We start from the raw sequence: 16100 nt of genomic DNA on the forward strand, positions 1-16100 counted from the left end.
GCTCATTTAACTCTTTGCAAGAATACTATCTGTTTCCTGTGAAGGAAACGATGAGCTTAAAATAAAAAATAGATCATAATAAAATATCATTTAGAAAAAGAGCACAAGTCAAACATTTGGATTGTGTTTGAACAGCTCCACATCAGAGCCAGTCTTAGATCCTCCTCTTTGCATTTGTTTTTATGTCTTTGGCAATTGTAAAAACATTTTCTGACAGACCTGTTTGCAGAAGTTAAGCTATAAATAAATAAATCTGCTTTGACACGGCCGTTCATTGCATCAATGCTTTCACATTGTCACTCCCTTCTCATAAAACACTGTGCATCTATTAAAAGAACTCTTTCTTTCCTTCCTTCCTTCCTTCCGACACATTGCAATAACCCACACAGGTCTCCTTCAGAAAAGAAGTGACAGACTTCAAAGACTTGAAAGGACAATCAATTGAACGTAATTTGAGTTTTATTCAAAATTGGAGCGATGCATATATTAAATCACCAGGAAGTTACGCCACATGCGAATCCCATCTCATGTTTCAAAGAAAGATAAATGAATGAGTCACCATGGGGAAGTTATTTAAAGGTTTTATAATAGAAAAGCTAACAGTTGCAATCATCATTTGTGAAAATAATTACCCTGCAGTCTCATATTTTGTGCTGAGTGAAGTGTGCTTTAGCGTGGGCGAGATGTGACGTCCTTAGGATTTTCTTTTTTCTCAGTTTATTCTTAACTAGACAAACTCAAATTTTCAAACACATTACTACTGTTGTAAAAAGAGGATTCATTCGAGGAAAGAGTTAGAAGATGTCAAATGTTCAGAGCAGGACATCAAATTTTTTCGTCTCAACTTTGAACCTAAACCAGAACCAAATTTACATATTGTAGGTTTGTAGTCCACAAAAATCTCAAAACATGGCTTAGAAACAGATCATATTAAGTAGACTAACCAAACTTTAAATGCTGATTTTGCACATGACCAAAAAAAAGGGAAAGGAGAGGGCTTGCCATTTTTTTCCTAGTCAACTGGTTCTTTGTTTCATTTATGTCAAACTGGGTGATATTCTCTTATTATTGCCAGTCATGATGATAACTTGGTTTGATTTACACACCAGCACCAGCTTGATTTTAGAGATTTGGGAAATGCGCAAGACTCCGATAGCTTTCCAAAAAATACCCCTCAACTTTACCAGAAATCATCTCAAACAGAAAGTAGTCTGGAAATCCCTGCAGCTGTTCTAGCGTCTCCATCTCTCTATCATACAGCAGCAGTTGAGGAAAACACCACAGTGTGTACCGTGTCATTTTATTTTTGCAGTTTGGAATCAAACACAAACCACAGTCTCAAATTTGCTTCTTTCGCAGGGACGCAAATGGAAAGTGAGCCACAGCCTCACACGTAAAGTTAACAAACCAGTGTCAGCACATGAAACTGGCAGGCAAGTTGAGCAGAAAGTAGTGGTCTTCATGGGCCAAATTAATCCAGTCTAACCGGATTGGGTAGGGTCCCACTGTATTGCTGCAAGCCTCAGGATCTGTGTGTCAATATGTGGAATATTTAGTTGCACTCTGACCACGTGGTGCATCATGACCACGACAGGAGACTTTACATCGAATCTTTAGACTGTGTTGCTACGGCATCAACAGCTGCTTGTTAATTAGTGAAGTAGGAATGGATTAACAATGTCTATAAATGTTATAGTGATAACTGGGACGATATAATGGCCTAGACATCTTTAAATTGCTTGTTTTGTACAACCAACAGTCCAAACCCCCAAAATATTGCTATTGATTAAAATCATATGTAAAATCTAAAGTACAACGCTATAAAAACGAACAAATCTTCACTTTGGAGAGGCTAAAATACAGCTAAAATATTGAAGATACCTTTTCTTTCAATAGACTAATTACAGCTTTTACAGTGGAGCATCTTGCTTCTGCCAGTTCTCAATCGGTTTAGATCTGTTCAGGTCGACTGCACTTTGGATCCGGTCCCCTTTTAAAAGAATCAATAAATAATGGCCAGCAGTTTTGGGAGGAGCTCACGCTTGACTTTGGAAACAGAAGTGAACAATTTGTCCTTAAGGTCCACTTACTTGGAAACGTCAGAAGGTAACCTGGGTAGAGGTTCCAGTGGGGCTTTGAGGAACACTTCCAAAATGTTTGACCCAAGATCTGTCCCCAGAAGTAGATCCACTATGATATACGGCAGGGGTTTTCAGTTTTTTCCGGCTCAGAGACAAGTTTATGGAGTAAAGTTTATTTGGTATAGCACCTTTTACAAAGCAAGAAAACCAAGTGTTTTACAAGAATAATATTAAAAAGAAGACCATGAAACTAATAAAGAGGCAACAGACCTTCAAAAGCTTTGGAGGGCTGGCCACAGAGCTATGAACTCAATCTAAAAACTCCCAAATGGGACCACACAAGGACAGAAGATCATAAAAACACAAACACATATTCAGGGAAACACATACTCATATCTAATTAGCTTTTCTTGCTTTTTCCCTTTAATTTTTTATCTATAGCTTAACAAAATTACAAATGAAAAGTATTCTTGACTAGACAGACTCACAGGACGGCAGGGCTGTTCAGACAGAACAAACAAAAGGCCCAGCTGTGTGGGAAGTGATTGCTAAAATTGCATCATGGCAGCCTCTCCATCATTCACAGAACACATGGCTGCGTTTCCTTTCTCTCCGTTCTCTGAAAGCGTCCCTGAGCTGGAAGAAAACTGCAGTTTCAGGAGGGATGTGTCCTTATTTGAATTCTCACCTTCGCCGCCATCCTTGCTCACCCTCATCCCTCTTGTCTCGTTTATTCTTTGTTCTGTAAGCTCTCTGTCATCAGCGCTCCCAGATTTTTTCCCCCCCACACATTTTCTCCCCATTTAGTCTCTCTGTCATTTTCTCTCTTTTTGTTGTACAGTGATTAGGAGGCTTCCTCCTAATGATGCTTTTGGATTAAAGTCTTTCTGACACACATATAGCGTCTGCACTCCGCTGCGTGGAGGGTTTCTGACAGCACTAATGTGACACGGGGAGAAAAAAAAAGTGCAGACTGCAGCCATTTTAAAACCACATTTTCATACCTTAATCACAATTTAACCGTCAGTCAGCCCACATGCAAATGATTCCCAGTCTCTATAATCTGGTCTGTGCTTGATTTCTCCCTTACAGTTCGATCCAACCGCTTTCATGACTCTTTGGTTTTAATGTTAAAGCCGCAGTGTGACGGTTTTTCACCTTCCTCCTGCTCAGTCAGATCATTTCACATTCAAACACTCGTCCTCCTGACAAGCTGTCTGATGAACTAAGAAATAATTTGAGAGCTTTATAGGAGACGTCCCTCTCTGGTGGAGCTGCTCACAAATCATACATATCGTGTAATGAAGTGTCTCGAGCTGTTTAATTTTAAGCCGTCACAAGTCAAAAAGGTTAGGTAACACTGCTTTAGATAACCTGCACTTTTGACGAGCTGTATGATTTGTTCGCTTGTGTTCCTGTGACTTCACCTCAGGTCTACCTGCAGGTGAGTAAAATATTATATTTATTGGGAATGATGGCAAAACTACAGAAATAAGATCCAGGTTGTATAAAAATACAATTTTACTTCAATACATTTGTGCTGAACATTTAGTTTCTTCAGAGTGACCAGCCAAACGTTGATTGGATTAATGAGTCAGCAATGCTGCTCGCCACCTGCTGTTCTCACATCGTGTCCCCAACGTCAGAGAAAATTTGTTTGTTCACAGACTGTCAATGTGCAATGTACAGTATAGTATAGTATAGCATTTACTTTAGTGTAAAACAGCTGCACTTCATTCCTTACACTCCCGCATATCTGGAAAGATCAGTGCTTGTTAAAAGAGGTTCCTTTAAATGCAGCTCCTGTGGGCTTTTTCAGAGAACTTTTAATAGTGTGCTTGAAAAAGTGCTGACGTTTCGGTCATGAGAAGCAGCTAACAGTGCACATTGTTTCCATAAAATAAGGAAGATAGTGTATAATTAAATTACTACAAGAACCTAATTTGTTTTACCGCTCCCTCCATGTTTGTCTCCTGAGCATCTTGAATTTTGATGTCGATAGGTGAAGCGAAAAACAAAAAAAAAAAAAAAGGAAAGGAAAGAAGCTTTCAAGACTGAGACAGAAAATGAAATTGGGTTCAATTTTAAACATTCACATGACCATCAACCCATGCCGCTTTAACCTCTTGCTTTTTGGAAAATGCTCCGCTCTACCAAATAAAAGCCTGTGGGAGCCTTTCAAAACACACAACACACCCACAGATAATCTGCCACCCCTGCCACCTCACTGCGGGGTGCAACAGTGGGGAGTTAGTAACACCGTCAGTGTTTGGACAAATGGCCTGAACATCTCTGACGTCAGCCACAGCAGATTGCCTCCACACACATTTCACAGCCACAGAATATGGCAGGGCCCCGGAGGATATAGAAAAGTAGTTACCTACCCTTTCCTCTAATTCAATTATCAGGTAAAAACTTGTACAAAAACTTTAAAATGAGACTGTGGATGATTGTACAGTATACATTTTTGCAGTGGTGCTGTCTGCAGGCATTCATCCTTCCCAGGGATGAAGCTTTTTCATTTTTTAACTCTCAACCCTCCTTTAGCGCCATATTCACGCACCAAGATGGACATGTGGCCTCAGATTTGATGATACCATTCACTCGTTTAAATTATTCACTTTTCACATGAACCCAACACTATGAATGTCCTCCAGGAGCGGCTGTCCTTATTTAAAAACACATCATGTCTCCCCCCTCTATCATGGCGATAGATACAGACACTTGGGCTGGACCCAGTGCTTGAACCCACCCAAGCTGCAGGTCCTCTCCTCTGCCTTCTCCATATTAGGTTCTCTGGGCGCTACGTGACGCTCACCCGTTTGCCTGCCTGCTAATCTCTGTCGGCGGAGAGAGACGAGGTAGAAGAGATGCTCGGGTGCCTTTCATGCAGCCGTGAGCAGAGAGTAGCTCGTCAATGTCAGTTTTCGTGAACCGACCAATCACAGCCTTGATGGGCCGGGACATTTAAAAATATTGACAGATAGGTGTCATTTACTCTGAGGACGCTGGGGACAGGTCAGTATCAGAATGTCTCCATCACTTTTTGGAAGCTTTTGTTAAAAATGTTCTGAAAAACCGCTTGCAACAAAAAAACAATGCACAATAAGAAAACTGGCAATGCAATTGAAATATAGAAGAAACAAATGTGCATTTTCCAAAAGCTGATTACTGCATAATGTTCCATTATAATGTTATATTTTGAAATGTCACCTGCCACCTTAATTTTGTTTCCCTTCATAGAAATAAAGCAGAAATGTCTCCAGAATGCAGGAAATTAAGTGTTTAATGCTCAAAGGCATCGAATATTTATTGAAAATACTGTTAAAATATCTTCTCATCTTGTTCTCGTGACCCAAATGTACAGTCAAACCCCTAATCTGAGCCCTTATGTCCCCAACAACCTTTGAAATGTTGAACTTGTTCTGCATGAGTTATGATTATGACAAGTTATTACTTAGCATTAACAAATCAGAGACAGACTACCATGTAGAGCCTTTTATCTTGCACAAAAATTTTGTGTGTGTTTACTAGTTTCACGTTGAGGTTGGGGGAGGAGGGGGTGTAATTAAGAGCAAATGATCGAAGCTCAAAAGATGACATTCGGGCCAGCCCTAACAGACACAGACACGCCTGCTCCCCTTTAGGAGTGTTATCCATTGGAGAAATGTTTTTTACTCCTGTGGTCTAAGTTGGTCACCTCTCTGCTCAACAAATATTTAATAAGTACATCTACATTTCTTTCTCTTGGTTTGGTGGCTTTCCTTGAACAAATTCCAGTTCTTGTGCATTCACACCACAGCAACTCAGTCCACTTACAACTCAAGCCACCTGGGGGGCTTGTTGATTATCCCACTTCTACTCAGTAAGTGCAAACATGAAAACTGCTTTTTGAAGTGTCAGAATGTAGAGTTATGTACTTGTCTGCGACTGTGTGGGCAACGCAGGTGATCGATATGATACTTCTTTTTATAATACTAGAGTGATTAATGTTGACATCAGGCTTTCAGAGTGCTACAGTCCTACAGAGGCTGGCCTGCTTTACAGTATATTTTCAACAAATGATTGTGGGTCTTAAATCATTACATCAGCCAAAAACAAGACAAGTATGTTCAATTCAATTATTATATAAAACAAGTTATCTCATTGCACTTTTCATGACCCAAAACTTCCCACCAAGAGTTTTCTTGGCAAGAAAACTCTTTTAGCCTGTGGCAACTTCAAGCAGAACCATGACTCAGCATGGGTGGCCATTAGGGGTGTGCATCTTCACTGGTCTCACAATTCGATTACGATTATCAGGGTAACGATTCGATCCGATTACTCGATGCATCAGCTCAAGGGTGGAAATTTCAAGGCACCTCATTAGGATTATGAGTCGAACCCAGGTTGCCTTTCTGTGTGGAGTTTGCATGTTCTCCCCGTGTCTCCAGGTGCTCCGGCTTCCTCCCACCATCCAAAGACATGCGGCATAGGTTGATTGGTGACCCTAAATTGTCCTTAGGTGTGAGCCTGAGCGTGAGTGGTTGTTTGTCTATGTGTGGCCCTGCGACGGACTGGCGACCTGTCCAGGGTGTACCCCGCCTTTCGCCTGATGTAAGCTGGCATTGGCTCCAGCCCAGCTCATGTTTTCCTCTGCTCCGCCGCTTTCACCGTCACCGACTGCCGCCTGTCACGTAGCTGTTCTTTGAAAAAGGAGAAGACGCTAGCTAAGCGCTACCGTGCTGCACCGTGTGCTGGATAAAATCATTAACGTTAGTTGCGCATTGACACAAAAACGGTCCAGAGCTGTACTTCCGCATTTCTGGGTTCCGACTTTTTCTTTCGGTCAACATTACCTTATCAATTAACCTCTAGATAATCGATTGACATTTGTGAATTGATTCCTAATCGTCCAAGTCCGCATCGCGATGCATCTAAAACTCTTCCACAGCCCTAGTGGCCATCTGCCCTGACCGGTTGGGGGTGGGGAGTTAAAGATGAGATAAATGGTAATGCACATACATATCATGTGGAACTGCAATAATAATGTTCATGATCGATTCTAATATTGAGGATATGAAAAAGGTCATAATAGCAAGATCACAACAACATTCTCAGACCCTGATGTCTTTAAAATGCTAAATTTCTTTGATCAGCAGAAAACACCCAAAGAAAATTTCAGATTTCCATATTTGAGAAACAAATGTTTTGTATTTTTAATTGGTAAATGATTGATATGAACTCTGGAACGTAGGTACAAAGAAGTAGAATAAACATGATGCAATGACAGAAATTTATGTTTGAGTTGGTGAAAATTGCACAGTATCAGGAATTAAACTCAGGCAGCTTTAACTAAATTTTACTGTACAAAAGAAAAATACTCAGCAAACCTTCATCTAGAAGAGAATACAGTGACCTAAAGAGAACATCACCAGTCCTAAAGAACCCCTAATAATTGCTAAAAGACTGCGTGAAGGAGGAACGAGTACACAGAAAGAACCATTAGTAGTTTATCCTTATCTAGCCTTAGTGTCAAATTTTGTTCCGTTTTTAATTAATTTGTGAGGTAAAAGATAAAGTGCAGACACAAAATGTGGGGAAAGTTATGTAGAACAATACGAGGCATTTTCAGCAGCTTTGTTGATATCGCTTTCACTAAACGATATTAAAAGATGTTTCTGTTGCGTCCGCCTTTTTTTTTACAAACAGGATAACGTTGCAGAGGTTTTGCAGAGCTTACTCATATAAAGTAAAAATACACAGTAAAATAAACAATACAAAACATCCCAACCAATCTCCAGCACAGCCCAGAAATTTCAATAAAAAAAATTGCACATCAAAGTAAAGAAAGAAAATAGATATACAAATTTAGAGTGCTTAATACTTAAAATATATGTAGTGACTCTGGAGTCATCTGATGGTAAATGTGGATTAAATAAAAATAATAATAAAAGAAGCTGAGTGAGAAGTCTATACTTTCTACCAGCCGAAGGTTGATTGGATTAAATATTAGTACAACATTTTGGGAAACGTGCTTATGTGCTCTTTTGCAGAGTTAGAGAACAAGGTCGATACCATCATGTCTGTGCATTAAGACTGGAGGCGGCAGGAAGCTGCTCGCCTGCTGCATGAAAGTACTTGGAGAATGGATGAACTGTTGCTGTCAATAAATACATCACAGACTGTTGTATTTAAGTTGGTGTGGATTAAACAAAGATACAACTTGTTAGTGAGCTTCGGAGTTGCTGGGAGGTGTATTCTGTTTCCCACGATCGCCCAGTCTCTATGCTAATCGGAGCTAATTGCTTCCTGGCTCTAGCTTCGTACTGAGCAGACCGGCATTGATCTTTTAATCTAACTTAGTTATTTGAACTGAATTGACTTTGTTAATTATTAAAGAATAGGATTTAAATTAAATAAGATTACCTAGATATGTCTCTACGATATACATTTTCACTTCCCAGCCCTTGTGGTAGAAAAATGGTCCCTACTTCTAAGCATCTGAATGCTTCCTTCATTTGTTAAGATTAAGCAAAAAAATGGTGTACAGTGCTATATGAAGGCTAATTATTTAGCCCTCCTGGAGCGAAGGCACCTCTTAATGATCTGATGGTCGCTCTCTTTCTCCTCTGGCTCTCTGCTGATGATCTAAAACAACAACAAGAAAGAAAACATTGTTAAAAATGAGTGTATATTTGTAGGTACTTGTGTATAACTGTAGGATTGTAATTAGAAGGGCAGACAATCTTTTTAACAGTTGAGTACTTGAATATTTAATTTAGTTGAATGGCCAATACCACAAAGTGATCCATGTGTTTATAGAGTCTGCAAAACACTGACCCCTGATGTTGTCTACATAAACAATGTTGAAAATGTTTCCCCCTGTTCATTTTCTATGGGACGTCAGTGAATCACTTCTCAAGGCGCTGTGGGGTAGGTGGCGTGGGATTGACAAGCAGCTTGAGAAAGAGATAGAAAAATTCTAACGTGAGGGAGACATTTTCAGCTCCACAGTGACACAGAAGGTTTGGTCCCCTCGCCCAAAAACTGAGTGCTGCTTTGCCACCAACTTGTGCAAGTTGCTTTAGAATAACCAAGCTACATTGACACCAAGCGGGAAGCTTCCGATCTCCAATATGAAGCCGATGCTGAAGTCCCTGAAACCTGCATTCTATTGAAAATCTAAGCTAATTTCACTGTTAGCTCCGCCGTATCGTCAATTCCGGGCACTTCCTGGTTGCAAAAACTCGACATGGCGGCGCCCTATTGGCCAAACTCGAGGCTTTGGGTGACGTCACGATGATTACGTCCATTTCTTATATACAGTCTAAGATTGACACGCTCACCGTAAGTCTTCACCACAATACAATGGATGCAAATGGGATTTGTTTGTGCTGCTCAAAGCGCTGAAGAATTAGCAGTAACAAGTCTCTTTCCAAAAACACAGCAACACACCCAGTTGGTCGGGATCATTAACAGACATCAGGTCAGGTTTAATTAAGACTTCAGTAGAAAATATTATCAATGAAAACTGCCCAGAGTGAGGTCCTTTGGTTGAAGTGACTCTTACGGTCATCTGAAAGCTGCCCCTGCTCGTTTTGGGACTGTTGTAGTGTTGCTCATGAGGTTCTTGTCTCTCACTGCAGGAAGTTAATCATAGGTGAGATGTTCTAGTCACGTCTGACAAGTTTTGTTACTTGGACTGTCCAGTAAGAGAGCTGAATTTGTATACGAGTAAGATTAACAATATCTAAAACTCTAATCCATTTGCTACCATATGTGAGCAATGAGGTGCAGGACAGATGGAAAGATAGGGATCTATTACGAGACTAAATCTGTTAGGGGGATTCTTGACTCTTACTTGAATCCCCTTTAAAGCAAAATTAGTGACACTTCCCAAATGTTAAATGTTGTCCAAACACAAGCAACCACATAAGAACTAAACAAATTAACACTAATATTTACAAAATTTTGATTTAAATCTGATCAAAAACAATGTGTCTGACCAGAGTTGACAGTTTTCCTTACAAAAAAAGTGCCAGACTTACTGGGTGTGAGGGCATGTCCATGGGGGAGGAGATTTCAGGTCTGTAGAGTTTCCTTTTGTTCTTCTTGGCTCTCAGACTAAGGGAGGAAGAGGAGGCTGCTGACTCTGCATCGCCCCGACCGCTCACCAGACTCATCATCTTCTTGGCTGCAGACACAGAGGTAGATCTTTTAACAGATTGCTTATTTTATGTTGGTGAACTATTTGGTGTTGTTAAATGTGCTCTTTGTATCAATTTTACAGTAAATAAATAATTGAAAGAGTAGATTTATGGCATCAGTATACATTTTTTTTTTTCTACTAACAAGTAAGACAGTGCAAGCCGCCCAGGTATATTCGGTGACCTATTGGAGCATTTTGCAGAGAAATACAAAGAGATGTTATGTGGTATTATTTTACAAGCACAGTAGCCAAAGCAACACAACAGTGCAATCCTAAAGACAAGTTTTGTGTCTTTTTGGCCACTTTATAAAACACACTACTGTCGGAGAAAGTCAGCAGAGCCGACATACGGGGAGAGAGAAACAGGAAGCGGCGGGACAAGCAGGTGTGTTTAAGGTAGAGACCAGAGGAGTGAGTGTGGGAGAGAAACTGCAGAGAAAGGGAGCAGGTATTAAGCAAGTATTGAGTAGACACTAAAATAAGGTGGAGAATGAAGTAGAATTAAAAAAGTGAAATAACAAATAACATGCCAGAAATTTAAAGACCGCAGGTTATACGAAAGAAAGAGGAAGAGATGGGTCAGGGAGGTGGGGAAAGGAGAGGAGGCAAGTGATTAAAAGGGACGGAGGAGAGACACGACGGAGAAAAGATCAAGAGGGAGGTGCTGGAGGAAGTAAAATTACACAGATAAAAACGAGTGAAGGTGGAGGATGGAGGGATGGGAGGAGGCAACAGCGAGCAGCAGAGAGAGAAAAAGAGAGTAGGGATCAGACGGTGGCAGACGACGGCACTCTTGCGTCGGGACCCCGGGGCGACAATTAATTGACCGAGTGAAACTGCAGGTCCCCGAGGATAAAACACAGAGATGGCTCCAGTTGACTCCAATATGTTCACTTTCTCCTCTAAGCCATCATTAGTGCGCCAAACTTGCTGTCCTTGCCTGGTTTCTATGTCAAACCTGCGTTATCCTTTGCCAAATGACTCCAGCAGGAACTCTTTCCACTGCACGGTACCAGCTCGACCCTTCTCGTCTGTTTTCCATTGTGGAAAAGTTGTACCTTTAACTTTTTTTTTTTTTTTCATATGACCTCCGTTGAGGTTCGAAGCGAGCTGAGGCGATACTAAAAATGTGATCTGAAAACACGAATCATTGTGCGCGCCAGACAGAGGCCAGCAGCAGAAAGTTTTATATTTTACAATTTTCATCACTAAATCCACTTCTGAGAAGTTTTTAGGTGAGAAATCAGCTGAGTAGATTTCAAATATTGACAGTTTTACGAGAAGTGATGGCGGAACAAAAATGTGCTTCAAAGTTTTCGGCCACCATCACACGTTGCAGAAACAACGGCAGAGGAAAACACAGCTGGAAGGTTTTCATACCGCTTATCTGTCTTTGCATTCTGAGGAATGTTGACACGTTTTAACTTAAATCAAGAGACTACTGTGTGTGGGTCGCATTGAAAATTACGTCGCGGCAGTTGTGTGTGGCGTCGCTATGACGACCAGCTACATTGAGGGGTGCTATCTCTGGGTACCATCGAGTCAAAGCAAGAGCTGGTACTGGTAATGGAAAAACAGCAAATGACTGGAGGTTAATGAATATAATGCATCAGAATGCAGTGGGGAGGATATACTGTAAGCGAGCGTTGGTGTGTTTAGGGGTGTGTGTGTGTGGGGGGGTTGATTGGTTATAAAAAGCTTCAAGCTGGTACCAGTAGCCAGATACTGATTTTCACTATTTACAGGCTTGATTACTGAAGTGCTGACATTTGTGGGGGGTTTTTTCCCCAAGATGCCTTTAGATAAATTGCAGAACACTTAAAATGAAGCATCTCTTGTGCCCATCAAGATTACAAGGGCAGCATGCATTACACTTGTTTTAATGTCACTTTATTGGTTGCCTGTTGGTTTTAAAATAGACTTTAGGTTGTGTTATTGGTCTTCAAAAGTTGCTACTGCCTGACAATTGCCTTTAAAAGGATATTTTTATTGTCAACAAATTCCATGAAAAGATGAAGAGAGAAGGTGAAAACTGTGTTAGTAGGGACATCGTCTCCAGAGTCACGTTCTACCACGACATGGATTTCACAATACTGTCATTAACATTATGAATCTATTATCTATAACCACTAGTTTCCTCGCTAAGGCAGTCTCTGTTGGCTGCAAACACCAGAACAAAAGTCTCCATCTACTCCCACCATACGAGGAAGTGAAGACCCAGTGGAAAACTTTTTGATGGAAATGTCTCCACATCAACTGAAAAACTCTCACATCTGTACGCCAAGTTAACCATTTTACTTCTGACAAAGCAGTAAAAAGCAGGATTCAAAACTGAAGCTCAAGATGGATCGATACGGAATTCAAAAGCTGAGTGTTTTACCATTTTTAAGCCGCTTTAATGGTTATTTCGCAGGCCTGTAGAAATTGGCGTTAGCATGTTGCGGGGCTAATGTGGCTAGCGTCTATTGTACAGGGTTGGATGACGTTGGACAAATGTTGTAATATTGAGTGACCGTAGAAAGACGATGTATGAACGTTAAGCCTTATTTGAAGCCAATTAAATAACCAGTAGTAGGTTGGATGTGGGCCCACTGGTTTAGTTCACAAATACTGTATATAGTTTCATTTTTTTTTAAAGTTGGCCACTTTAGTTTTTAAACAAACATTACTCAAACAGGAGGAAACAATGAATTTGTTGAGGACTATTTTCAGTGTTGGATTAACCCACATTTGGTGCTCTGTGAGTGTTTGGTGCAGCTACAGTGTGTTCATTGTGATGCAGGAACAAATTCCACGGCATAGAGGATAGGATCAAGCTGTGGATACACAGATACTCATTAGTAGGGTCATTGCTTGTGCTGGCCTTTTCATTGGATTTGTTGGATAACACTGGGTTCTTTCCTTCACTTCATTAAAAACCCCTAGGAGGCTGCTCTGGGCAAAACAACTCACATTGCCTGGGGCTGTCTATATGACATTGGCAGGTTGTGTGTACTGGACAAAAAAGATATTTAAGAACAATTTGACTGGAAAAAGAATAGTCACAAAATATAATTACATGCCCAGCTTGTTTCTACCAGAGGAAGAGGGAGGTTTTCAATTGGACCCGAGGAAGTCAAAATTGATTTTTTGAAATTTTTTTAGTAATATAAATATATTTTTATTTGAGAGCCTTTTCTGACACTTTTTATTTCTTCCACTTTATTTTAACGATTTTATATAGATGTTTAATGTCTTATTTAGCTCAAAGTTTTCCACTTTTTTAAAATTTATATTTGTAAGACCAGTTTTACTCAGTTCAACCTGCGCTATCCTTATCTTCTTACTTTTATCTTATAAAAGAAAAAGTAAGAAGAAATAGAAATCCATTTAATGAAATGTGCAAGTTGTTGAGCTCAAAATGTCACCAGTTCGAGTGGTATTTGTTCTGTCATCACTAATGAATAACTGTTTCAATGCTGCACTGATAGATTACCTCTACTCAACGCCCTTCACTCTCCAAATTACCCAGACAAAAGTTTAATATCTCCCACAGTAAAGAGTCACACACTGACACACCAACCTTTAGTGCCTAGCAGCGTGGGGGAGCTCTGCAGGAAGTCTCCGATCTTCTGCAGTGTTCCTTCCTTTCTGCTGCGGATGCTGCTCTGGGAGTCATGGCGACCTGCTGGGGAAGAGATCTGATCACAGGCGACAGTGAACTGTGGTTAGTCCGTCAGCATGTACAGTGTACATTTATTAAAACAAATATATGTGTGTATCGATCTATCTATCGATATCTATCTCTCTATATATTTATATATCTATATCTCTCTCTCTCTCTATTTATCTCTCTCTCTCTCTATTTATCTCTCTCTCTCTCTATTTATCGCTCTCTCTATCTCTATTTATCTCTCTCTCTCTCCATCTCTCTCTCTCATCTCTCTCTCTCATCTCTCTCTCACTCTCCATCTCTCTCTCTCTCTCCATCTCTATCCATCTCTCTCTATATATCTGTCTATCTCTCTCTGTCTATCTATATATATATATCTCTATCTCTATAGATATCTATCTATCTCTCATCTCTCTCTCACTCTCCATCTCTCTCTCTCTCCCCATCTCTCTCTCTCTCCATCTCTATCCATCTCTCTATATATCTGTCTATCTCTCTCTGTCTATCTATATATTTATATATCTCTATCTCTATAGATATCTATCTATCTCTATCTATCCATATCTCTATCTATCTATCTCGATATCTATATATCTATATCTATCTATATATATTTATATATCTGTGTTGATTACAGCATCAGCATTCAGAAAACATGTCTGATGGGTTATAGTCCAGTTTAATCAATTTATCTGCTGATTAATAAATGAAAACTAAGATGAATGAAATTTTATTCCTCCGGAGGACATTTGTTGTGTGTTCACTGTAATAAAATTAACTTCAGCAACCCTATATTTCAGCTAGCAAATGAAAGTGGTCATATTATACTCATTTTCGGGTTTATAATTTTATTTAGGGGTTGTACGGGTGGTGATGGAGTAGTGGATAAGACACATGCCTTTGGTGTGAGAGAACTGGGTTCAATTCCCCACTGTGACACATCCACCAATGTGTCACTGAGCAAGACACTTAACCCCTAGTTGCTCCAGAGGCGTGCGACCTATGACATATATAGCAATTGTAAATAGCTTTGGATAAAAGCGTCAGCTAAATTAATAAATGTTGTACCAGAACAGCTTTACAAGGTTAATTTTCCACTATTTCCACCATTAATGTCCACTGACTTCCTGGAGGGTTTGGTAGGGATGGTGGGGGAGAGAGGAGGCAGCGGGTGGACGTCTGGTCACTGTATGTGCTGCAGCTCAGTGTGTTTCTCCACCGGTGTTTTTGAGGGCGTGCCACATTAGCTGCTGGGCGAGCATTATGACGCGTGTTACAAAGTGACACAACCCGGTTACGGAAGTAAAGGCTGGACTATAATTGAGCTGTTTTCAGGCAGCCGTGTTTTCTGTGGGACATGTTAACTCCTTTTGGGGTGGACTCAAAAAACTCATAAAAGACATATAACATAATAAAGGACAGGGAAAAGGCCAAAAAGCATAATATGACAACTTTAAATATTATATTATGAATCAGAAAAACAGAATGCCTCATGCAATACACATGTGACCTTACATAAGAATATGAGTACCTTCTGTATGATGAATTAGTATTCTCTAAATGTAGGTGTTGCTATGAATAGGATGCATCAGAGCACATGTTTGTGTCTTGTGTTCGTGTCTGTGTGTGAGTTTCTGTCTGGTTGTCACCTCCTCCTGGTGTGGGGTCAGCTTTGGCGTCAGTTTGGTCCGCGTGTTCCTTCTGTTCTCTGCCTCCATCTCTTCCTATCGACACACACAGGAGGGAAACACACAAAATGTAAGCACACAAACCAACAGTGTGTACAGTGTGAGTCATCTGTAGCAGAGCATTAGTAATAGAGGCCATAGAGCAGAGAGCTTAGAAAGAGACAAAATTAAATAAACAACCACCAAAGGCTTCATAATGACAAGAACAGTTTGGACATGATGGGGAAAGGTAATGATACAAGGCAGACATCAGGAGAAAAACATTCAGACCCCTTGTGTACCGGCCTCAGTGGTCGCTCGATTCCAGTTGTAACCTTTTTACCAGCTGGAATAATTTCCAAGGATAGAAAACAAACTCAAATTTAGGGTAATTTACCTGTCAGAGGGGCTCGAACAGTTGACAAGCTCAACTGCCACCAGTCAAAATGTATTTTCTATGTGTCTCAGAAACACCCAATAATTTTCGGTGCTCACTTTCGAACAAGACT

At 40.3% G+C, this 16100-nt stretch overlaps 1 protein-coding gene across 1 annotated transcript in view; it reads right to left on the minus strand.

Annotated features, from left to right (window-relative positions):
- Positions 1 to 7246: 7246 nt before the first annotated feature.
- LOC119913352 (kinesin-like protein KIF20B) overlaps positions 7247 to 16100 on the minus strand; it is a 52635-nt gene continuing 43781 nt past the window's right edge. Inside the window, 4 exon segments of the mRNA XM_038732763.1 lie at positions 7247 to 8711; positions 10112 to 10257; positions 13835 to 13952; positions 15574 to 15648. Coding sequence (XP_038588691.1) covers positions 8631 to 8711; positions 10112 to 10257; positions 13835 to 13952; positions 15574 to 15648 — 420 coding nt within the window. The 3' untranslated portion in view covers positions 7247 to 8630.

Source organism: Micropterus salmoides, unplaced genomic scaffold (assembly GCF_014851395.1).
Source record: "Micropterus salmoides isolate LMB-PRFRI ecotype aquatic unplaced genomic scaffold, ASM1485139v1 Ms_hic_scaffold_2, whole genome shotgun sequence".
In the NCBI taxonomy this organism is placed as follows: Eukaryota; Metazoa; Chordata; class Actinopteri; order Centrarchiformes; family Centrarchidae; genus Micropterus; species Micropterus salmoides.